Source organism: Strigops habroptila, chromosome 4 (genome assembly GCF_004027225.2).
Source record: "Strigops habroptila isolate Jane chromosome 4, bStrHab1.2.pri, whole genome shotgun sequence".
Taxonomy (NCBI): domain Eukaryota; kingdom Metazoa; phylum Chordata; class Aves; order Psittaciformes; family Psittacidae; genus Strigops; species Strigops habroptila.
Window position 1 is genome coordinate 60,423,400 of NC_046358.1, and position 25,678 is coordinate 60,449,077.

The window sequence follows — 25,678 nt, forward strand, 5'->3', positions numbered from 1 at the left end:
CCCAGTGGAGAAAGCTGTAGTAAAAACGGTGCACAACAAATGCTCCTCCCAGTGTTTAATGCATCATGTAACTCCACTTGGACTTCATGGCAGTAGAGCTGCTCTGTGAACCACATACATTATAGTAATAATCATAGACACCAGTAACAGCACATTTGCTTAACAGAAATCCAGGACTACACATAGCCTACCCTATGTAAACATATAGAAATTAACCTTCTTAGACAAAACTAATGTTACTGATTGAAAATCTGCCTTTACTACATGTTTTGCCCCCGACTTCAATGGCAGGCAGCATTTCCTGTGCTCTATCTCACTGGAAGACAGATCTTTTCAGGTTGATTGACATCCAATGCATGCACCTTAGCAATCGTAACTATCGATGAACGTTGCATAGGACTAATAAAGTTTTACTTGCAACTTCAGCTGTCATGCTCAAAGCTGTAAACTACACCAGGTTATGTTAAGCACCTTAACATGACTATCTGATGGTCTTAAATTCCCAGGTAATGACTACTGGTGACACTATTTCCCACTGTGTATGTTATGCAGGCTATTGGTTTAGCACTGTTGTAGCTTTTCATCTCATTTTTTTATAGCTGTAGGCTGTGAGACACCTACAAATATGTTTTTTAACGCTATCAGATTTCCTCGCTTCCAAGTGAGATGATGGCTGTGTCATAAAGATGCACAGGCCACAAAGGAAGAAACACAAAATGTTTTCATTCTACTCCCGAACCCAGTGATCAGGTGTGAAGAGGTGTCTTGTTGCATTGTCAGAAACACCTCAGTTTTTAGAATTCAGTTCTGTGAGGCTGGCAACCTCTGAGTGAATTCACGGCTCGTAATTCAGACATAGCACCAGAGTTCATGTGAAATTCAAGCTGAATTAACAAGGTAAAAAATCTGCCATTCCTCCAATCACAGGTCGATTTATCTTACAGAGATAAATCGAACCACAGTATTTACATGTTCAGAACAAGTCATGAAGTAAGAGGCACTGTTCCACCAACCTACAACCTGCAAATGAGGAACCTGATGATACCATATCTATAAAACTGACACCGACTGGTTATGATTACTGTACATTCATGTTAACAGCTTCAAAATGTGGATCCACATCCCTGCTCTTTTCTTAAATCCATGGGATTAATCTATCCATATACCAATTCTAACCTCTTTCAATTATTTTAGCGTAGCCTTAGAATTATATTTGGCATCTCTATCTGGCACATAAAATAACTACTAGCAACAGTAACGGTTTCTGCATTGAGGTCACCGGGTATATCGACTGCTGTGAGAAGTCGAGAGAGTGCAGAACACTGCCTGACTCAGAAAGTCAAGGGAAATGAGAAAAATATAACCCAGAAATTGTCGGAGCTCTCAGCTGCATTCGCGCTGTAGCGCTCGGATCTCAGCAGAGCCTGCCCTCTCCTAACCCCTCCTCACCTTCCCCTCCTCCCCGCCACACACGTACGGAAGCGCTAGAAACGATCCTTTGGTTTAACAAAAGCTTCTGCCCGTCCCTCTTTCTCTGCAAGGAACGAGACCTAATCCAACCAGCGTGTCCCATAGGAAAAGCTGTTATTTGCGTGTGAGGCAGGAAGGCCAGGGAGATGATTGCAGCGCAGGCTGCCTACAGGAAAAGGCAGAAAACCCGAGCATTCCCTCTTCACAGCTGAGCGGGTAAAAAAGGATGCAGGAGACAATGAGAGAGAGCCCGGCTTCACACGCACACACGCATACACGCACCCCCTCCCGCAGTGTAACGCGGCGCGGGGTAGATTTCGCCTGTTTCGCTCCCTCAACCAACCGGGCTGGTTTGGAAGCCGGGCTCCGGCAGACGGGAGTCCCCCCGGCCCTGCACCGGCGACCCTCCCACAGCCTACCCCTTCCCCCGCCGCGGGCAGGGCGGCGGCAGCGCCCGGCAACCCTCCGCCGTACTCCCTGCTCCTTACCCGGCTGGGCGCGGACACTCGGCAGCACGGCGGCGATCACCCCCAGCAGCACGACGGCCGCGGCCAGGCCCGCTCGGCCTCTCTCCGGTGGGGCGCGGCGCGGCAGCGCGGTGCCGGGCGCTCCGCGGGGTCCCGTGGGGCGCGCCCCGCTCCGCCGGCCGCCCGCCGCCCGCTGACACATCCCCGCGCCTCGCACGGCCCCGCCGCGGCTCAGCGGGCAGCGCTGCCCATGGCCGCGCCGGGCTCTAGAGCAGCAGCTGCGCAGGGAGGCGGCGGAGCAGCGGCGGGGGGCACCGCATGCTGCCGGCGGCTCTGCCCGGTGCCCCTCAGCGGCGGCGCGGCCGCTCCGGCTCCGGCGCGGGAGGGAGCTTCATCGACAAAGGGCTCACGTCGCCGCCAGTCCCGGCCCCGCTCCCCGCCCTCCGAGCGCAGGGAGGCGGGGAACGGAGGCGGCGCCGCCGGGGCCGCGGGGACCCCCTACACCGCCCCGCGGGGCGCCCGACGCCCGGCCCCGGTGAGCCGCGGCCGCCCCGCAGGGCGAGCGGGGACAGGCCGGGCAGGCGCAGGGCAGGGCGAGCGGGGCGCTGTCCATCGCGGGCCGCAGCAGACGGGGGACACGGTCCAAGGCGCTGCTCTGTGTGCCTGCGCGGGCTCGCTGGGTGCCATACCCTGATCCCCACCACGGGTTATTGAAGCAACCGTGCCCAGCACTGCCTTTTAGGTGTAAGTGAAGCTGCACCCACTCACAGCGCTCTTGCGACTAGAAGTCCCTTTCTGCTCACCTTGGGAACCGTTTTTTGCCAGCTAATGTACACGCGAGGCTCCAGGCCAGGACATGTCCAGAAGTGGCCCTCGTTGCCTGGGGTGCCAGGAAGCACCTCTTCCTGTGAGGCACCCCAAGCCCTGTAAGTGCAAGAACAGCTCTGAGAATGGAGCAGCTGGAGTGTACTGCAGGGGTTGACCGCATTGGTAGCTACATCCTCAGCCACCCAGTGTACAAACACAGGAAAGGTCTTCTGCCACCCTGCTCCTGCACTCACTCGCCTGGTCACTCTCTGCTTGCCCGTGACCATGCTCACACCTCCGGGGTGAAAGGAGAACTCCAAAGTACAGGGGTTTGCCTCTATGATGCTTAAAGGTTCACTACGAGACCAACTGGCACATAAAACGTAGTGTGGATGCCAGAGGAGGTGAGCCCCAGCGAGAGGCACAAGCTGCCTCAGCCACAGTCAGGCCAAACTCATGGCACTTCATTTACTGTTTTCCATAATTAGCATTTTCAGCAGAGGTAGTGTGAATTCTTAATATAATCTCTTTCCTTGTACCGTTTCCTTGATTCGTTTTAGTTCCCAGATAATATCTGTGGGTAACAGAGGATGGTGGTGGGAGGAGGAGCAAAGTGAAGGTGGGCTTGGGGCAGAATGTGCTTCAGGACCCCAAGAGCTGATTCTAAAAGGGTGCAGCATTGCCCACATGCAGGAGAGCATCCTGGGCCTTCCAGCCTTTGCAGCAGGAAAGAAGTTTTCTTTCTGATAAATTATTAGAAGCCAGGTTTGAGACGCAGCAAGCCTCAGCATCAGCTCGCCCCAGCCTGGCATCCTGCTACCCAGCGACTCGCAGCATCCCCCAAGTCATGATGACCCATAATTACATATTTATCCGACTGGTTCAGCCCACTCTGACTGTCACCAATGCAATTACTCAGCTACTGATATGTCCCATTTGTGCCGTTTTACTCACTTTTCCCCAAAATTGCTAATTCACTTTATGCAAAATTAGCTTCCACATGATGACTGCTAATGATTATCCACAGAGAAAAAGATGGCAGTTGTATGATCATTACAGTAAAATGGATTAGCTTACTGCTCATTCTGGTTTAGTTAGGGGAAAGGTATTTAGTGCAGGGCCCTCTGGTGGTACCTTTGGTTACCTTCAGGGAGCCCCGTGTAAACCCATTTCATCATTTTCATATTTTTCTAGGTTTTGTCATAACACGATTCTCATAGAATCACAGAATCAACTAGGTTGGAAAAGACCTTTAAGATCATCAAATCCAACCATTACCCCAGGACTTCCAAGTCCACCACTAAACCATGTCACTGAGGGCCTCGTCTACAAGGTTTCTGAATACTTCGAGGGATGGTGACTCCACCACTGCCCTGGGCAGCCTGTTCCCATGCCTGATCACCCTTTCGGTGAAGAAATTGTTCCTAATATCCAATCTAAGCCTCCCCTGGTGCAGCTCTTCTCCTATCACCTGTTACCCGGGAGAAGAGATCAGCCACCTCCTGGCTCCATCCTCCTTTCACGTAGCTGTAGAGAGTGATAAGGCCCCCCCGAACCTTCTGCAGACTAAACACCCCAGTCCCCTCAGCTGTTCCTCATCAGACCTGCGCTCCAGACCCTTCACCAGCTCCATTGCCCTTTTCTGGACCCGCTCCAGCACCTCAATGTCTCTCCTGTAGTGAGAGGCCCAGATCTGAACACAGGACTCGAGGCGCAGCCTCACCAGTGCCCAGTACAGGCAGACCATCGCTGCCCTGGCCCTGCTGGCCACACTGTTGCTGATACAGGCCAGGATGCTGCTGGCCCCCTTGGCTGCCTGGGCACAAGCTGGCTCATGTTCAGCTCCGTCAAGCAGCACCTCCAGATCCTTTTCCATGAGCAGCTTTCCAGCCGCTCTTCCCCAAGCCTGTAGCATTGCAAGGGGTGGTTGAGGACCAAGCGCAGGACCCGGCACTTTGCTTTGTTGAACCTCATGCAATTGGTCACAGCCCATCGACCCAGGCTGTCCAGATCCCTCTGCAGAGCCTTCCTACCCTCCAGCAGATCAACGCTCAAACCCAGCCTGGTGTCGTTTGCAAACTTACTGAGCGTGCATCAGGTCCCCTCGTCCAGATCATCAGTGAAGATATGAAACAACACATCCTTTCTGGTCAGCAGAGAGGACTTAGTTTTCCTTGCTCTCTGCCGAGAGGATGCCACCGCAGAGCCCCTTCCCCACGGCCGCTGGCTGAGCTCACCTCACCCTTGCCGGGCCCTCCCTGAGCGAGCTGCCGCGCCCCGCGCTGCCAGAGGCACCACGTGCTGCTCCCGCCCTGTTCCCGCACGCCGGCCGCTTGCACTCCCCAGAGGAGTGTTTTGTCTGCTGGGGAGCCCTGCCGGCTCCTGGCGAGCCCTCACAGCGCCCGCGGCTCGTTTGCAGCCACGGTCCTTCAGGAGCCAGACTCCGCTCCTGGACGCTGCGTTTTCCACACGCTCTGGTGCTCAAGGGGCCCTCTCCGGACCAACTCACCTCAGCAAACCTCGGCCCATGGGACCTTGGCTGAAATGGTGAGTAAAAACCTAGATCTGACACTGCTTGCTCGCAGTAGACCTGACACAGCCATTGACTCTTATCTTTATGACGGAACCCATAAATGAGTCTCACCCATAGGTGAGGAGGGAGTGAAGTGGCAATGCAGCATCTAATCACCACCCCTAGAAGTCTTCAAACAGTGTGTAGACAAGGCTTTTAGTGACACGGTTTAGTGGCGCACATGGCAGGGCTAGGGAATGGTTGGACTTGATGATCTTAAAGGTCTTTTCCAACCTGGTTGATTCTGTGATTCTGTGATTCTCTGTGAAGCAGGCAGCAGGCCATGGTCTCCACCTTTGACACTGTTCGCATTTCTCATTTCGATGAATGAACAAGCCAAGTTTATAAACACCTCATGCCAGAGTGCAGTCTCCAGGCACCTCTACCAACAGGGTGTAGATGCTCCTAACCTGCTACTTCAGGATTTAAGGACAAGACTCCATTCAGATGTGTATTTCAGCCTCTCAGCATGAAGTTTCACCATTCTAACAAAGAATACTCAGTGCTGCTTCCCAAGATGGGGTCAGCTAGAATTATATGAATCTGCTTAGAGCATGTACCCCCTGCTCCCAGGATAAAATGAACCTTCTTACAGGTGAAAGGTAGGTAGGTATCATCAACACTGACCACTGCCAAACCTTGTTCATGATTTCATGCACCTTCCTGCACAGTCATTTCAGTCACTGTGTCATTCCATGTGGGAAGAGGCAGGAAGGGCTACAGCAATTCTCTGGTGCTGCCCAGAGCTCTGCACCACACAAGACATGCACACCGAACATTACAGGCCGATGGGGAAGTTAGAGCTCTCAAAGCAGGGAGCAGTAGTATTGCAGAGCCCCAGGGAATCCCTGACTCACACTGCCTCAACTCATGGCAGGAGCTGAACCACGGCACATGTGAGTTGTGGTGATCAACATGAATAACTGTGATAGTCAGGACTGGGCTGCTTTGTGAGGGACACCAACCAGGAGCTTCTCTGTTGCCTCCCAGAGACTGGTCATCTCTCCAGCTGAAAGCCTAAGCTGATTCATTGAGAAAAGAGAGCATCATCCTGAACCCGTTTGTCCTGCTGCAAATCTGCTGCATGCGACAGCCCCATTGATTCTGAAAGCTTTTCTTTGAATGAATCTGCTATCATAACTGCAGTATAAATTTGTCTTTCACATTTCATGACAGGAAAAATACTTACCGAAGTTTAAACCAGTGTTAGTCATCCTAAAGGCCGCTGAGACAGGACTATTTACAATTGTCTGGTTTAGTCCTATCCTTCCACAGGATGGGAAGGAGCATAGGAGACAGTCATTATTACTAATAGACAGGGAGAACAAAAAGGACTTCACAGGGAGCATATTCCCTCCAAAAGGCTCAGGGTGCCTTGTTTGTCAGATGCTGCCAAAACCAGAGTGTAAAGAACACCAAGTGTACTTCACGCTGGCATATTTGCTAGGGGAAATGTGGGATATAGATACCAATATCAACACGCATTTAAAAGCCAATGATACATGAGACTGAGAAGAATGAAAAAGAATCTACTCTCATCTCACAGAGGTGTCTGTAGAATGTGGACAGATGTGGTTTTATGCAGCCTAAGTTCCAGTGCTTCAGGAAAAGCTCTGCAGACAGCATGACCAACTTGCATTGCTGAGCAAGCAGCTGCGAAAGATCAGCGTCTGCAGCACCTCGTATTTAACAAAGTAAAGCTTTCTGCCAATTCTGAAGTATTCTGGTACCAAAAGTACATTGCACTGTCATTTCAGTTCTTTACATTTCATTTATGCCAGCACCTCAAATACGATGTGAAGCACAGAAACCACACAATGTCAGAAATACCTGTACTCAACAGCCTGCTCTATGGCAGCTTCCAAAACAGTACATTTCACTCAGCACTGTAACCCCACGGCAGAATGAGCACGTTTGGCTGGGAGCAGCACCAACAAACATACCTTCCACAGACATCTGGTCCAGACCAGGCCATGCAGAGCCACCCACTGCCCAGGACCATCTGTGGCAGTGGGGCACCTTCCTGCTGGCCATGCAGCAGGTGCCACAGGGTTGGTATGACCTTTGGCAGCAGCGATGTATCTGCTGGTATCTGGGCCAGACAACCTTTTTCTAAGGGTTATAAAAGTGGGACATCCAGGACAAAGAACCTTCAAGGTTTGGCTATGCTGTAGGCAGAATCTCAAGCTCCTCCTAAGCAAGCCTTGAAAACTAATAAAATTTAAGCTTTCTGAAAGAAGAGCAGCTTAGTCAGATGATTAGATCAGAATTTGAGAGCCCTCCCTGTGAATTTTCATCACTTACACCTTAATCCAACCTTGATGTGACACAGCAAAGAATGAAAGCCACGAAAAGTCATCTGCTGCAATATATATTTTAATTCAAAGTGAATCTTGACAGTAATACACCATAAATTCTTATTTTGACACTCACCAAAATAGTCACCTGGAAAACCCGCTTTTTGTGACAAAGTACAGAAGGCTTGGTCACATTTAAATCACTGAGAACTAGAAAGAAATACTATCGCAAACTGTAAGAGACATTACATCCATAAAAAATTTTCCCAGTCCTCATATTGTAATATTGCACAGTGCAATTGCTACATGGCAAACTAGTGTAGCATAGAAACCCAAAGCAAAAAAAAAGCCACAAGTCTACAAATTGTTAAACAGTAACAGTTCAAACTTATTAATCAAGTCTCTAGCACTGGGTATTTCTAGAACAAGTCTTCCTACAGCTTGCAGTGTGTGATTTAACTTTTACTTAACACAAACCGAGTTAATTAGCAGTAAAAACAGAAACTTTAAAAATTAAAACAAAACAAAAAAAAAAGTTAATACAGTAGCATATCTGACCAATAAAACACCCTGAAGTAAAGTTAAAAACCGAACACAAGAAATTCATATAAAATCTTGCAAATTAAAGTAATATGCGATTCCGGAGTCATGCAGTGTTTTATTTAAAAAAGGCATTAGAAGGGTAAGGTGTAGAACCGCTTCCCAGAGGATGGCTTTTTTCCACAGAAAAGGCCCTCACCCTGAAAGCTGCTTTAGTTTTTTGTTCTGCAGACGGGCCCCGGACCCTTGCAGAATGACAAGGGCCCGTGCTCTCAGAGTGTACTGCAGGGTGAGGGAAGTCACCCCTTACACTGAATTTAAGCTGTGATGGGATCCCAAATAGTTCCTTCTTTGAAATGCAGACATTTCTAAAATGACAATACCTCGGAAGAGCAGCAGATGGAATTTGGGGCACATTTACAGCAACTTTGTCCTGCGTACGCTAGGATTCTGTTGTGATATACAGATAATTGTGTCAATTTAACAAGCGCGTTAGCTTAAAACCTTAAGCATAGTAAAAAGAACGTACAGTAAATACATCAGACCAGTGAAAATCCCCATGGCCCCAGAAAAAAACATGTAGTCTTTTTTTTTTTTTTTTTTTTTTTTTTGTAATCACAATACAAAATTCATTTACTCCATTTGCATTGGTGCTTCTTGGTGTGTCCACTGCCTGCAATGGAGCGAGCACCAAAGCCACATCGCTTCCCAACACAAGGGAGTGAACAGAAAACTATCTGCTGGACCATACAGCACAGGTTTGAAGTGGTAAGGTGGATATCCAATTTGAGCATTTTCTTGACTCCCTATATTTAGGCTTTTTGTATGTGTTGATAAGATTTCAAATTCATCAGGATACTCCTAGTTGCTAATGTATACTTTATATACACACACTAGTACAAAATGCATAGAGTTGATTACTAAAAACACTGAAACTTTTGGGAAAAGTTAGGCTTCTTGATTTTCAGTGTGATTAAAAATGTCCTGCTGGTATTTTTATTATTTTTTTATGATCTAATACTGTTGTATTTTAGTTATTACTTAAAAAATAAATCAAATGTAGGCACATTTATTTCATTCAGACATTCATTAAATAAAACACTGCTTGCGTTAGTGGAGTAAAGAAAAAGATTACCAGTTATTAGCTTATTGACAGAGTTAAACTCAAATGCTTTGCACTCTTATTCCAGTCAACGTTGCAAGGATTGTATTCCAGATTTTGTTTAAAAAAAAGTTAAGTCAAGCCTGCAAGATGCAGCTTCTGAAGTGTCTACACAATGCCAATATGAAAACATAAAAAAATTAAGTTACATCAATACATCCACTTATATGCAGTGATGAGCTCAAAGTTAATGGAGATAAAATACTGATGCAAGTAACACACCCCAAAAAAACATATGCAATCATCTTCCATCATTTACAGTATAGTAGTTACGACACTTCAAACATGAAAACAAAAAAAATAAAAAACAAAACCCAAAACCCGGCTTCTATTTCATGTAATTAGACTTGTACAGAAATTAGAAGGCTAAGAAAGAACTAGTTAATCACCTAATTTCACAGCTATCTGAAGTGGCAATCATTATATAGCAGCTTATCTATGATACATTCAAGATAAATGATACAATTTATTACTTGCCCATAAGCTAAAACACAGCCTCAGCTTAATACCTTCTGTAAATCCCATCTCTACACTACAGGATACTTGAGGTCTATGAAAAAGTAGCTACCTTTTATAGGAAATGGATGATTAAGTCTTTGGTGCTGCAAAAGCAACTTCATTTGAACAAAACAAACAAAAGGAAAAAAAAAAACCTCGAAAAGACACACTTCCTAAGGAAAAAAGTAATGCAAAAAGCATGTAAGTGACGTCCCTGACGGAATGTATTAAATAAGCAAACACCCGCAGCAGGCTAAAACAAATACCATCATGTCAAAAGACTAAAATCTCTCCCATGCATAAATGAAAGATTGCACACAAAGAACTCACATCTTTTCAAGCTTCAATAGTAAATATTCTGCTACTAGTTATTAAATACTGCATGGTTTGCTCAAGCTAAGATGAAACCACATCATGGATCAATGAGCACTTGGCTTCTCCTTTCCTCAGCTAGTCAGTCATGCCTACCGCACCTCTAAATGTTTTATTATATCCAATTAGACAAACACTCGTAAAATAAACTACTTAGGCTGTATTGCAGTTCCATTTACCAGTATGAAATACTGTGTTGTGTGTCACTACTCAATAGCTACTGAATCAACTTTTCTTAAGCACTACTAAAGGCTTGTCTTGAAGCTAGATCATTCTGGGGTGGGGGGGGAAAAGACAGCAAAATTCAGCTACAGCAAAACATGCTGCCTTCTCGGTAAGGAAAACACACCCAATACTAAAATCAGACCACACAAAACCCAAAAAATGAGCATTACGCTACCAAAAAATCAGCAGATCTGAATTTTTAAGTGCTGCAGTCCTCAACATTTATATGTAAGTAATAACATTAACAACCTCAAATATTTAAGGCACTATGTGTGGGAACAGTTTACAATGCAGCTGAGATTATTAGGACAACAACATTTAAGAGCAATGTTTAGGCTTTTTTTTTTTTTTCTTTTCACCCATGCAAAAGACACATGCAATGTGAAAAACAGCTCAACTCTTAGATAAGTGACTCGACATTTAAACACCAAGATACGCGATACAAACAAGTTACTTCTACACTGTACTGCTGACACATGTGCATCTGTTGCTCTGGTTCTGTACACTGAATGGCTTCCCAAATGTAGACGTGTCTTGCACTAGTTAGAAGGCAATTTTATAAAAAATAGCAGGAGCAAAACCAGGTTTCTGCTCCCATAAGTCACCTGTCTAAAGTTACTATATAAGAAGATAACATGACCAAAGACAAGTTATACCAAATGTGCAAAACACATTAAAAGTGAGTTTTTTTAAAGCTCAGAGTTGTTTAAATTGCACCCAAGTCTACATGATTCAAAAAAAAAAATAATTTTCCTGTTGTGCCATGGCTAATATTTAATAAATACCATGTTTCTTCTTAAATCAAACTTCCGTATCATTGAGCTTCCTCAACAGATTGTATTTGAGTTCTCACATAAAAGGATACTGGCTGAGTTTTGTTGGACTCAGAGGAAATCCTGTGTAAGCAGGTGATGCTGCAATGTACGAATGCGGTGGGAAAACTGGTTTGTACTGAGTCTGATGAATGGTTGGGGAAGGTAAGAGACGGGGATTTATGCCAACTGGAACCTGGTGTATTATACCACTGGGATGAGTTATGTTGTACGTTGGGTGTTGTAACAAGGGTCTTGAGGTACACGGCGAGGCAAGGAGGTGGGCAACGGGTGCAGCAGTACTAAGGGGTGCTGGCGACGGGTACGGGAGAAGAGCAGGCTGTCCTCCAAGGTGGGGACCTCCAGAGAGGTGAGCGTGCACAGCAGCGTGGTTCGGGCTTCCCTGAGGAAGGGAGAACGCGTGGCCGGCGACGCTGGCCGGGATGTATGCCTGCTGCCTCCGATGAGCGTAGTTCCCGTTCCACTCCTGCGGCCCAGATCCAAAGTGCTGAACCTGTCCACACAGAGAAATAAGCAGGTCTTAATGTTTCTAAGTATAAAGAAAGTTTGAAAAAACTGAAGAATGCACTAAAACTAATTAACTTAAAATCAAGAGAAATATAGAGACAGGAATAATTAAATGCTCAAACAAAAAAAAAAAAAATTATTAGCTATTTAGATAGTAGCACAGACGAAATCTGACAATAAGAGATGGTGAACGGAACACAAGTTATTGTAATGCTCTTGCAAACAAGAAAAAAAGAAGAGAAAAGAAAGATAAAATGCCATGCTGGGCTGTTTTAACAGAAATACCATGTATCACATGAGCAAGGTGCTTATTCCACTCTACTCAGCACTGGCTTGGCATCAATTGGAAGTGCTGCATTCAGTTTGGGCACCATAATGAGGCACAAAGAGGACAAATAGGAGAGAAATTTTAGAGGAGAGCAGAAAAAATAATAAACGGATTGAAAACATCTGAGACAACTAGGCAAACAGAAGTCTAGGGCTGTGATCACAGGAAGATGTGACAATCAGTAAAAGTTACAAACAGAAAGACTTAAAATCAATTACTCGCTTTAAATGCTGCACACTTCAAACTACACAGGACATCTATCAAAGAAGGAAGGATCAGCATAAATTTCTGTAATGAAAATAACGTTCTACGCTTTCTGCCAAGAGGCTGAGGAGCGGCTGTCATGGAAGAGATTAAAAATTAATACTACGCTGATCACATTAAGGTTTGCTTAGAATTAATTAAACCAATCCTTCTGCATTATCACGCAGAAGGGGAGATCATGTCACCCACCCAAATGTTTCTTTCAGTCTAAACTATTCAAGTCATTATTGGTAAATCCTCTTATCTCCCCATAGCATGCTTGCTTTTAGTATTTAACTTACAATTTCATATTCACAATTACTCTGCAAGGCTTTGACAAACAGGTACTGCTTTTATATTAAATCTACCTCCAGATACCTAAACAAAAGCTCAGTGCAGCTACAGCTCAAAATTAATTAATTAAAAGGGGCTTAAACTTCAACTTCAGTTCTCAGCCACAGCAGACACATTTATTATGTTGTTGGGAAATTATAAACGTAGCTTTTAAATTCATTTGGCTGTCTTCCAACATCAGATTGAACTACAATCACAACCTCTCCCTCTCACCCACCCTCCCCAGCTTCACTACCTGGCAGCAAGGGTAAGAAACAGTTGGATTTGCTAAGCTCTATCCTATCTCTGGATACTCAAACTACAAGCGTTCTCATGCACACTACTAACAGAACAAGACTGAAACAGAGCTGCAGTTTTTAAACGTGCACTATTGGGCATTTTAACATCTGGATGTAGGAGAAAAAAAAATATTAAAATATTTTCCACTTTGTCTCGTGCTTTGATTTTATATAGGCATTGCTAATTTTCCCAGTGTAGCTTTTCTATCATTTTAAAAAAATAAAGTCAGCTGCTTTAAGAAAATCACCAAAAGTGAAAGATACTCATGACTTGCCCAGTAAGTTGAAATCCATTTTTCAAGATTTGAACACTTCTGTGATCAAGCTGTTGAAAATCTGCAGTTGCCATTAACAGCAATTGAAATTGTGAGCATTCAGCATGTTTGGAACCTCAAGACAGAAAAAGTACTTCTCAGAAGTGAGCAAATATACGTACCTGACTGAAGTTTACATGTTGCTGATGGAATGCTGATGCCAGTTTTTGCTGACGGTTTCCTACAATAGAAGAATGGTTTATCCTTCCCAGGACAGACCGACCCTTTTTTAGTGGCTGGCATGTAGAATCTTCCAAGATATAAAATGAACAATGTTATGGTTTTGCTGCCACTATTCTCTTTTAACAAAAGTTAGACAAAGTTTCATTTGCTTCAGCATACAGGGAGAAATAATAATACACTAATTAAAGTCAAAACCCAACACAATTTAGAAGCGTTTATTACAGATTAGCAGATATATGAGTAGGGCAAAATCTCCATATGTATGGCTATTGAACAAATATTCAAGTTTCTGTTCTTATCTACTGGTCTAGAAAGAAAAAAAAAAACACCTGAACTAACTCACCTGTATTCACCATCTGTTCATCAAGGTGTAACCTGTTTGCAAGTCTCATTGGTGGTACCACTACCGTACAAACAGCCGATTTGCTTTCAGGCTTAACAGATGCTCTTGCTTCCTTATTTTTATTGGTATTAGCTACGAAGCCATTTTCCGCAAACGGGCTGTCATGTCCTGAAGAGTCTGAAGTTGGGGAACCATCTACTGTATCACATCCACTCTCCTGTTCGTCATCTGACATACTGTCAAGACATAAAAGTATTGCATTGAAACAAACACATTGTTATAACATAGATGCATTTTATTAAATTATCACATGAAATGTATAGAAATGAAACTACTGCAAGGGGGATGAAAACGGTTACATTTTAATTATACAAGCATGAATATTCAGATGGCAGTTCAACATTTCAGCTATACTACCCAAGGCTTATAGAAAGGAGATAATTCTACATAAAGATCTAGATACATAACCCAACTTGTATCCACTTTGTAATTTATTTTTTAAATAAACCACTGAATTTTATGTTTTTAGGTCAAAGAAAAGGTTGAAGAAGATAATTTCACCTCTTCCTGAATCAAAACATAAAGGTTCCCCGATGGTTATTACACTAGCAAATGAGAACATACTGATTTAATTTCCTTCTAGAAACCAGCCACATCCCAGAGTCTGTGAAAAGCTGTTCCTGGGGCCCTTGAGAGTCAGGAAGGGAGAAAATATGCTGAGGAAGCAATCTGCATGGTGGCAGGCAGCTGCTCATCTGCAGATCAAACACCAGCAGCGACGCTAGACTGTATCTACTGAAAAATGAGGTCTCTCTGAAGCTCCTCCAAAGAGCAGCACCTGGCATGACTGACAGATTCTTTGTCACAGGTTCAGTTGAAGGAGACAAACACAACCCTCTATTTGCACAGCAGCTATATCAGCACTTGCGGCCTTTGGAATACATCCTTTGGAATGGTCAAGTGTTGCAAACTCACTTACTCAACCACTGCTTTTACCAAGGCAGCTGGAAGAGAAAGAAGTGAACAAACCAACTCATAATAATAGCCTTTGCTAACATTTATTGAAGCTCCACGCTTCTATCAGAAGAAGAAAGGGCTGAGAAGATGGTAAATGCCGGCTGCCAGAAGTGAGACCACAGTTCAGTCAGTGGAACCAGAACCAAACACCTATTAGGCATCAGGTAGTAAACAATCTGGGAAAGGAAACTAATTTACAATGAGGTGTATTGCCAGAAAATATATTAATCTCATTTATGTATTATTTATTATACAAGCAAAAGGTACATCACAGATGCATCTCTAAAAACAACAACAAAGAAATTTAACTAGTCCTCATCTGGGATTGTGCCAGGTATGGATTACATAGAAAGCTAGAGAATGGAGCTAACATGAACGGTATGTGGTGATGAATAAGTAAGTGTAGATCCTAACAAAATTCCTGGTTAAAATTTAACCATCTGAACAGAAATTCTTCAAATGCTTCTAGTTACTGTCTTCTTTTACAGTCAGAAAATACAAACACTTGAAAATAGGACCAGGGAAATATACCTGGTTTAGTCCACCTATAGAACTCTGGCAACATTTTATTTCAATATATTCAAAGTCCTAGAAATCACAGAAATTTGTCTGGGATTATCTTCTACATCAAGCCACCATGCCAAAATGAAAACTCTATCCACATGCTCCATTACTATACTTCTGTTGTTGGATCTAGCTGGATGAGTTGGAGCAGTTTAGTAACCTAACAGAAAGCTAATCCACCCCTAAACCTGTGACTGCATTAAGCACAACACAAAGCTGCATCTTGAGTAAACAAAACCTTTCACTAGTCCTAGCACGCATCAGACTATACGTGTTACCTCCTCTGAATACACCTTCCCAGCCCTTAACAGTACATTGAATAACAACCTACTACACCTTTCAGTGTATTCGGTGTCCAATACTGCAGAGATTTGTTCACCCAAGATTTCAGGCCTTACAAAACATCAAATGGATGTCAATGTTGCTCATGCACAAGTTGTTTGTTTGTTTTTCTTCTGAGGGGAGAGGACTGTGTTTATATAAACAGAATAATTTCTATATGTAAATTATCCATTAAAAGCATCATTAAGCCAGGCTGTCCAAAATTTCAAACACGTAAGACTGCCTGTATAGACTAGCAGTTCCATTCCCTCACCAACACATGCTGCAATAAAAATCTTCAGTTAAACAAACCGGTTTTCCATTAAGACTCCAATCTTATTCATTTTGCACAATGAAACTGCTCCAAGTTTGAATCACTCTTTTCTATACAAAAAGCTATTCTACAGAAAATGGGAAGTGAACTGAAGAATAAAAATGAAAGAATTGGTCATGCTTATGGAGGCTACAAGTTGCTTGAAGAAAATGAATTGTACCTTTAGCTCACAGCATTTCTATGCGATATTGGGTAAATCATATTAAACCAAACCTTTCATCAATTCCAGCAACTAGAGATCTCAAATATTTCTTGGTCCGCAAATTCATACCTAGGAATCTGATTTGTAGAAGTGCCACAAGTAGCTACGATTAAAATTTCAGCATATTAGCACCAGAAGGGCAAGGACTAAAATATGAGGGAAAGCCATCTGCAGGTGCCCCAGCCAGAACATCCCAAGTCAGTGGCAACTTGTGACTGTGTCACAGGTCCATGTCTTATGAGTATCACACAGATAGATGCTTTAGTGTCAAGCTCTCAGATACTGCAGAAGAAATGCCATAGAATAGTTCACATTTTCGTTGAATGTTTCTCTAAGAGTGAATTTTGAATAACGTGCGCAAATGAAGGCTTAAGCTAGACATCAAAGATGATATTTTAATTCTGCTCATATGAGCAGTGTTCACGTAAGGGATGCTTATGGTTGGTAGAAGAAAAAAAGGCATAAATATCATTGAAGATTACAAAGATATACAATAGGACAACAAGAGGGTGCAAAAGTTAAAGATGTTCTGGTAACTTCAAATCTGTCACCATCCTACTTTGGCTTACTTAATTTTGCAACCGTAGAAGATTGTTGTTCTAAAGGAAGCTGCATGCAAGATGTTCGTATTTTCTGTATAAACATCATTCATTCAGTATTCTGAAAAGTTCCAGTGTAGCAAGACAGATCTGTTAGGAGCAATACAAGCAGAGTCTATGCTGTTCAACTGTAGGCCAATAGATTAATTTTTAAATACATCATTCAGCCTTACCAGATGGCAACGTAACAAAAAACTCTTGCCTTTTTTTTTTTCCTATTTGTAGTATAAGCTGAGTCTACTTTATATTAGGACCTCTTTTTATTGAAAGGAGCACAATGTTTTACCTGTTGGATCTTTTGCAAGGAGATGGACTAGACTGCTCGGAGGAGCTGGTACTCAGAGTGCTGTCAGGACTGCTGAGAGAACACACGCGGTCAATGTTGAGGGTGTTCTGGCAGGCTTCGCAGTCAAGGCTGCCTTTACACCTACCACACAAAAAGAAAGTGAGCACACATCCCACTTCTCATTTGTTCTTTCCATACGCCACTGACTTAGGTGTAATTATGGAATAAAAGGGGGCCAACTAGTAGAAAAGATCCCTTAAATGTAAACTAATATCCAGTTCCTTTTGTCTTTTACATCCAAAACAGATTTTAAACCTCTTTAGTGTTATGTGGAAATTCCAGACTAAACATGCATTTTTTGAAACCTACCAAATGAACAAGTTTTTCACTGAATCAATACTAAACCAAATAAATTAAAGCTTTTACAACAGTTCAGTGCTCTGAAACATTTGACAAAGTTTAAATTTAAAATACAAGTTCCTCCAGTTCAGAATCATTACAAGTACAAATAAAGTCGAACAAAGATTAAACTTTAAAGCCCTCATTGAAAATGATACATGCTCCTTTGATAACTTCGTGAAAGAAAACTCCTCTGGGGGACCACACTCAGCATCTGCTTTTGTACTCAAATGCACACTTTTTCGCACTGCTAGACAAGTATTTTTTACTCATATATATGTAATATTATCTACTGGATGCTACTGCTAGAATGATACCATTGATTATACAAAGCAACAAATAAATCGGGTATGACAGAATTATGATGACAAAGCATGCTGTACTTGAAAGTATTCTGGTTTGAAAATGCCTAACATACACAGATTAAAGACGTAGACTTCTGAAAGAATTTTTCCTTTTCAAATAATATGCTGCTACAGAGTTTCCTTCTTAGTGAAATTTGACTGGACACGCACTCTTTGTCTTTTTTGACTGCAGAGTCATTAAACGCAGTAGCTATGCTAAGAGAGTTATATTTAAGTAGCACCTTAATAAAGGTACTCGTCGATTCTTACTCTCTCAGTGAATGTGTTCGTCCTATGTCATCGTCATCTGTGTCACTGCTGATGGTGATCACGCTGACTGCTGGGCTGGGGGAGCTGGCAAGGAAGATAGCCTGGCGCTGTTTGGTTGCAAGTGGTGAATCAGGATCCAGCCTGACTGATGCTTCACAACAGTTACTTTCCTGTCCTTCCGAGTTAAGATTGTCCTGTGCTTCTATACAACTTATTCTCTTTACAGCCTTCAGGTTAAGTATCTTTGGAGATATAAAGGCTGAATTTTGGACATTGGTATTTTGTAACACATTGCTCCTGTGAAGAAAACACACCATTTGACATTCAGTGAGTCTGTAGCAACAGACCTGAAAACTGCCCGATTTCCTGCAAAGATTCTCCCTGAAAACAAAAGCTAGAGGCTACCAGCTTAATACAAGACTGATGATACTGCCCTTTGTAACCCATGCTTTCCCCTTTACTGAGCATCCCACACCTTTGCAAATACTCTGTATAGCAGTGGGGCATATTTTCTTCAGCAAGCAGCTGAAGTATTTTTGGCTACCAGTAAAAGAAAAACTATTCTTAAGATGATTGTAAGGCATACTGCAACCCTGATATATAGTATCTCTTTATTTTCAGTTGTCTAAACCTGATAGATCTTCACCCACATAAGTTTAGGAATATCTCATTTAGAGCTACCTCGGTATATTCTTATACCTTCACAAAGGCTACGAAGACAACTTTGCTATCATGAGAGGCACATACTAATGAAGAGGAGCTAAAACCTCTTACTATCTCAAGTATTTTTCCACCTAGTCTGTGTTACCAAAACAAATTGAAAATACTGGGCAGAAAGGACAAATCTTCCCAGAAAACTGTTTAAGTACAACTGTCGTTAACAAACATGTCACCGTTACAGGCTATTTCCCTGTCTACTGAACAGCAATGACAGCACCATCTTTGAATGTTAGAAACATTCTACCAACCTGTTCTGACACAGTCTGTTCCTCTTGGTAGCTGCAGGCTGAGGCCAAACGACATGTGCAATGCCCACACTAATTGGCTGAGGGGCAGACAAGGTTATCTGATGTGTTAGAAGAGGCTGTGGTATCACTGAACCGTAATGGGTGCCCTGGGTAATCATCTTCCTGAGGAGAAGAAAAGGAAGTTTGATATTGCAACTCATTTCCATCAGCATCCATAGATCTTGTTAAATCAAAGCCATTAAGGTGTCGCACACAAATATGTGGGCTTACCCCCAGTCTCCAAGCCTCTGTGGGCCAGCCACAGGATCAGAGGCCAGAGATGTAGCAGGAGCTGCCACCGGCGCTACTTGCTGCCATGCAGGAACCAGTATTTGCTGGGTCTGATTCGACCAAGTCTGCTGGAAGCAGAGAACATTTCATGACACGGGGGATGACTGAATTGACATTAGCTTCTTATAGTTCAGCACAAAACAGAAAAGGGGCTGCAACAGAACTTGACAGGGTAACAGTATTTGCTAACTGATAATAAAACAAGTAAGATTTTTACTTGAAAGCAAGCCAACCTGAGAAAGGATTCCTGCTCGAATCTGTAGTGGCTGAATTGCATGGGCTTGCGTCACCAGCGGAACTGCGTTATCCACCCTCAGGGAGAAACTGGCGGGTTTACTATGGTTTGTAGGAATTCCTAACAGGGAGAAAAACACATAACTTTCAATATGTGTTCAGCTTTCAGCAGAACACCAGTCTTGCACATATTTTCTGAGCAAAATGCAAACATAAAGGATAATTTTATAACATCTTTTTTATGTTTTTACTATCTGATTCCATAATTAAGACTTTCGAGCCAAATAAATCAACACCTAAAAGATCTGTGTGCCATTACTTACCTGCATAAGCATTTGATGCTGTAATTTCCAGAAAGAACTGCCAATAGCTATTTGTTTGGAAATAGAATACAAGAAATCGCAATGACTTTGGCAGAAACTTCTGCAGAGCTAAGTGTTTACTCTAAGTGATCGCAGAGGTTACATTAAAAGCATTGGAAAGGAAGCAGAAAGTAAGTAGAACTGGATTTCAAAGCTTCTCACAAGTGAATCTTGCACATCTCATGCTCTGTATTTCCAGCTACCTGAAACCCATTCCTCTCCACTTTTATAGCTGGCAATGCCATGCGTATGACGTCCCTATTTGTTACCATCTCTTTTGTGTGAAACAATACAAAACTTTCTGTGTATACCATCAAATATTTACAGTAGAATCCATAAGCCTATTCCTCTCTTCATCAAAATAATGCAAACCATAGCACTGTTAGAATATTACCACAAGAGCATAATAGGAAATAGACGCATTTCATGCTCTGTATATATTTCATTATTGTCACAGGAAACTAACAAGTGTACAGCAACACTGCAATTTTTGACATAATAATGTTAAACAAAGTGAAAGAGGAAATTTTTTCAACAGATACTGTAGCAGAACAGTTATGCTAGAAAAAAATACTGCCAAAAAAAAAATACTAGGCAAATATACTGATTTCACATCTTCTAAATGCACTTTGTGTCTTGTGTTTTAGTCAAAGACTAAGCAATGGGTGTTTGGAGGTAACTGCTAAAGAACTACTAAACTAAAGGTTAAAAGTGTTTTGTTTTGGTTTTATATCTTTACAATAAAGGATGAAAGAAAATCTTCATCTGAGGTAATTCTCATGCCATAACACAATACTAAGTTATAACCATGCAGTCCACAGCTTTTAATTTTGAAACACTGCTGATTAATTTTTTCCACACAGCCCTCTAGAAGAGCAACATCTTCACTCTGCCAGAAGTAGTGAGCTTTAGCACTTCAGATATGCAACAGAGCAGCCAAGCAGGGAAACCTTGAAGCAGTGCCAGATACCATTAATATCCCTTTCCCTCCGTGCCAGCAACTCAACTTGTCACCTATGTGATGGACACAATATATTCCCTTCATTCAAGCTGTAGCAAAATTTAAATTTGGAAGTTCATCATCATACTAAGAATACAGTATATAGATCACAGATAAAAGTATCTCCCTGTACCATTTCCTTTTCCATAATTACTTTATTCATCTGAGTATAATGAAAACAGTAGGGTTTTCAAATTATGCTATATGTCATTGTCTAAAGCATATACACAATTTAAATAAGAAATTACTTAGCCACACTAAGTGCTCAGCAGGAAATCTGTCTGGAGCTATGCACTTAGCTCATACAGCCTCTGATGCTGCATGGTGACTACTTGGAGCTTTCACGAGTTTCTGGAACCCAAGACAGATGCAGCAGCCACAAATAACATTACTAATAATGTCTGCTGTATCTGTCTTTATCTAAAAAGATAAGAGACTTCCTGGGCTCTAAGTTTAGGTTGAAAGTGTTCTGGCATTTTGTTCAGTTTTGTTTGTTGTCATTTCCCCCTTACAAAAAGAAAAAACAAGTTTTGCTTGATACATTCCAAGATCTAAATGAGACTAAATACAGACTCCTCCAAAAACTAAGACCTACATTTGCATGATACAAATTAATTTGTTTAGGGAAACAGAGGTCAACTGCATTACCATGTGTCCTTCCAGAGATGCCTATGCTTATTTGGTCGTTTTCTACACTGGGGAAATAGTTTTGTGCTAGCATTTCCACCTCGCAATCTTCCAAATGGTTCTGAGAATTGAACTCTCAGCCAATTATTTCTTCCAATAAATACAAAATTGTACGCTTAAATCAATCTTACCCTTTGTAACACAGGAGAGTTCAGCCAAGCTGCCCTTTCCTCCTCACAGCACGATGCAAGGAAAATTCTCAAAGATTCAATGGTGTGTTTTTCAGACATGAGAAGTCTGTGGCAGTTCTATCTAGCTGTCCTGGTTCATCATAACCATAGGACAGCAAACGTGACTCTGTTTACATTTGGGCACCTATGTCCTTAAGATGTTTTCTTACACATTCACTTGGAAGTCCAATAAAAACCCCCAACCTTATTGACCAGATTTGCCACAAGAAGTGTTATAAAAAAACACCACAACACTGACATTCCCTTTATTTTTGTTTCCTCTCAAATTTTATTCCAGAACACCCTCCTTTTTTGCTTCAGCTTTTACATTGTGTTCCTCTATTTTAACCAAGATATATATACACACACATATATATGTGTGTGTGTGTGGTAGATGAAGATAGGACCTGGACTGCTTAAATCATTTTCTGCAGATGCTGATTCGCTGTTTCTTTCAGAAAGGTGCAATATATCTGGACCTGACCTACATGCTATTTTTTTTCATCATAAAATTAAATTCTTTTAAATATACAGCTTAAGTGGATATAATGGAAAATTCAAATACTGCTAACAGATAGATAGTGACGCTTGTATTTTAGGAACTGTAAGAATTACAGTTAAACGTACCTTGAATAGTTGGAGGACATATAATCAATGCCTGTTGGAAAACATCACTGCAACCAAACTGAGCAGTCCCTGCAGGCAGCGGTATCCCTTGGTGCAAAACTGAATGGGCAGATGCAGTTAATGCCTATGGGAACAGATGCAATACAGGCAACATCATAACTGTGAATCGAAATCTCTCACACGCTTTTCCCACCAGCTTATATAATAAACAACTAAAATAACTTCTAAAAATTAAAGATTCCGGACATTTCACAGGAAGTAATGCCATTTGGCCACCAGAGGGCACTGCAATACAGCACTGCTTTGCTAGGGCTGTGACTTACTTTTGAAACATAATTCTAAATGGTTTGTTTAAGAAAACACAAGTTAAAAACGAGAGTAAAAAGATTTTGTCAATTAACAGATACACTCGTTTTTAAGGTATGAAATTTAGTAGAGAAACTGTATTAACTGAATTTATAATTATAAAAAATAAAAATAAACAATTGTTTTTACCTGACTCCTCACTGGACCAATTTTGGTAAAGCTCGCAGTCAGGTTAGCTGCACTGCCTGAGGCAACTGGTCTCATAAGTGATGTTTTATTGCGATTACTTAAGTCATACAAATTTGATCTGCATTTGCAAATATCCATGATATGAAAACAGGACTTCACTCTGTCAAAACCAGAAAATAAAGTTGCTGAAATTAGAATTTCATGTTGTTAAATGTATAAAACAATTCCCCAGAACAAGGAAACCAAAAAATAGTTCAAAGCCCACATTTCCCGTTGGACACAGAAGTAGGGAAAAAAAAAATAAAAAAAAAAAATCGTTATTATTATGTTCATGTCAAGCCTTTGTAATGCATATTTTAAAATCAGGGAAAAATACTGCTATTTCCTGCTCCTTGCATCTAACACCATTTGTAACAACTGCGTACAAGCAGGAAGGAGAGTAAATTAAATGGATGGAAAGCTCCTTCTTTCAGTGAAATGCTTGCACTTCTGGAAATCCAGACTGAAATACACAATTCCATAACTGCAAGAAAACTTCCAATATATTCCATGTGAACCCACGCACAGAAAGTGGTATCCAAGGCATTCACCTCAAGACGAAGTGCCTAACCCTAGCTCTCAATGACTGACAGAAACCAACGCTCTTCACACCGCCAAAAATCAAGCCCAGGTTTCTGCAGTGCTGGAACAACCAGGCATAAAAACAGTAACTCGTTTGATAAATCTATTGCTCTGAATGTTACTTCTCAGGAAAAAAAAAACAAAACCCCACAGTGATTCAAACAGTTTCCTTGACCAAGTAGATGTCTCTGACACTGCAAGCACTTGAAACAATTCTCTAAGATGTTACAAAAATGACAAAAGATTTTTCGCTCTGACAGCAGAAGAAACAACACTATTATACACGTGATTCACTACAACAGAGATTTAAAGTAATTTTTGTGTGTTACATACTGGTTGCTATGAGGAAAATCAAGGAGGTGCTTCATGGTAACAAAAGAATGGTTCAGGGTCTCAGCTGGAGTGATTCTTAAATCGGCGTCGATAAGCAACATTTTCTTCAACAGACTGACAAACTCCCTCCTATCTGCCTTCTCTGCCAACAGGTCACTTCCCTCCAAATCCATCACCATGTTCACCTGGCATTGAACAAAACAATCAGACAGAAGATGTGTATTATTTGAACTCTATCTGGTACTGCTTCTGCTGTAAAACACTAATACTCAGTGATTTTATCACGTGGGGCACAGTGAGTTTGCCAGCTCAAACCAGTGCGGTTGGCTTGGAACTGATGACTTTTTTTTTTTGCTCAGACACTACTCCCTTTTCACCCTCCCCAGCTAAAAACCCCTGAAGGCTTTATTCCAGTCTGGGGCTTAGAAGTTCTGTAGTAAGATTTGGGATAAGATCTTTATATGATCTAACTTAAACTACACAGGTAATCTTCAAAAAATCAAATTCAAACACGTATTAATGCTAATCTTGCAAAAAGATTTTATTTTCTTTTCAAGATATGGAAGAGAATGAAAAATCTTTTGTTATTGACTAGATAAAGAAAAGTGAAGAAACAGTTCTTTGTTTAAAAATAAAAAGCATTATACTGAGAATTACATTGTTATGATGGCAGAATTTTACTGGAAATTCTATATTTAAGATAACAGACTCCATATGCGTTCTTTTTTTATCCAGTATGGCAGATAAAGCAGAAGAGAAAGTATACATTATACACAAAATTAAAGGGTTCCCCCACCACAAGGACAAGTACCAATGTTTAACACAAGCAATGACAAGGAAGATCTTTATAAAAAGCCCAAAGGGCTGACACAGACATTTTCCTCAGAGCAACATATACAGAGAAGAATAGATATGACTGATGCACAATAATATTCTAAAAGGTGTTTATTTCAAAACTAAGTAAGATGTTTTCAAGTCACCATTCACTCCCAGCTTTTGCCAAAGGAAGAACGCTTTTATACTCACGTGCACTATATCATCCAAACTGTTGAAAATATACTTTCTGGCCTCTTTAGACTTCATACCTGTCTCTGCCTCGTGCTCTTCCAATGTCTCAAAATAGAAAAGAAAAGCTGAGTTTAGAAGTTGACAATAAAGGTCACTTGTAACTACAAAGTAACTTTACGTGTTGACCTAAAAAAGCTGTTGTTCTGGGGGGTTTTTTTAGTTAACATTTCAATTGTGAATTTGGATGCTGCTTTGCTGACTACTTTCATTTTCTAAATCAAAATAAAAAACCTACTAAATTTCAGGTCTGACTGATCACAGTACTGGATTACAACAGATGGTTTGTAAATCACACAGGAAGTGCCGAAAGCCTGGCAGAGTTGTTTAGTAACTCTTGTGAGCTTATATTTATTTATCCCAAGTTTTCTATTACTTGTATTTTACCCAATTCCTCAAACTCAGACCTTTAACTCCAAACAGCAGCAATACATCACTGTAAACAAACAACAAAAAACCTAAAACCCAGGCAGACTCTATTCAGTTTCTCTTTGCTTTCTTTTTTGTTGTTATTTTTATACTTCTATACATACACATACACACACACAGAGTTGGTATATTTTAAGTACTGAATTTGGAAACAATTTTAATCCTAGAGAATGAATGCGATCACCCATCAGTGATGTAGCTCAGAGAGAAGCAAGGTGTGCAGATCAC

At 41.8% G+C, this 25,678-nt stretch overlaps 2 protein-coding genes across 8 annotated transcripts in view; both read right to left on the reverse strand.

Moving 5' to 3' along the window:
* Positions 1–2,388, reverse strand: part of KIAA1549L (KIAA1549 like) — a 121,540-nt gene extending 119,152 nt beyond the window's left edge. Inside the window, exon 1 of one of the 4 annotated variants that reach the window (XM_030483796.1) lies at positions 1,959–2,388. In XM_030483796.1, coding sequence (XP_030339656.1) covers positions 1,959–2,139 — 181 coding nt within the window. In that variant the 5' untranslated portion in view covers positions 2,140–2,388. The remainder of the gene's footprint in view (positions 1–1,958) is intronic. The other 3 variants (XM_030483795.1, XM_030483797.1, XM_030483798.1) reach the window with 3 other exon arrangements.
* A 5,286-nt stretch (positions 2,389–7,674) lies between these two features.
* Positions 7,675–25,678, reverse strand: part of HIPK3 (homeodomain interacting protein kinase 3) — a 104,112-nt gene continuing 86,108 nt past the window's right edge. For 2 of the 4 annotated variants that reach the window (XM_030484981.1, XM_030484982.1), the window contains exons 5-16: positions 24,983–25,069; positions 23,957–24,141; positions 23,003–23,162; positions 22,508–22,631; positions 19,661–19,782; positions 19,368–19,495; positions 19,098–19,259; positions 18,130–18,426; positions 17,117–17,257; positions 13,794–14,029; positions 13,390–13,517; positions 7,675–11,736 (exon numbers count right to left, since the gene is read on the reverse strand). In XM_030484981.1, coding sequence (XP_030340841.1) covers positions 11,260–11,736; positions 13,390–13,517; positions 13,794–14,029; positions 17,117–17,257; positions 18,130–18,426; positions 19,098–19,259; positions 19,368–19,495; positions 19,661–19,782; positions 22,508–22,631; positions 23,003–23,162; positions 23,957–24,141; positions 24,983–25,069 — 2,247 coding nt within the window. In that variant the 3' untranslated portion in view covers positions 7,675–11,259. The remainder of the gene's footprint in view (positions 11,737–13,389; positions 13,518–13,793; positions 14,030–17,116; positions 17,258–18,129; positions 18,427–19,097; positions 19,260–19,367; positions 19,496–19,660; positions 19,783–22,507; positions 22,632–23,002; positions 23,163–23,956; positions 24,142–24,982; positions 25,070–25,678) is intronic. The other 2 variants (XM_030484983.1, XM_030484984.1) reach the window with 2 other exon arrangements.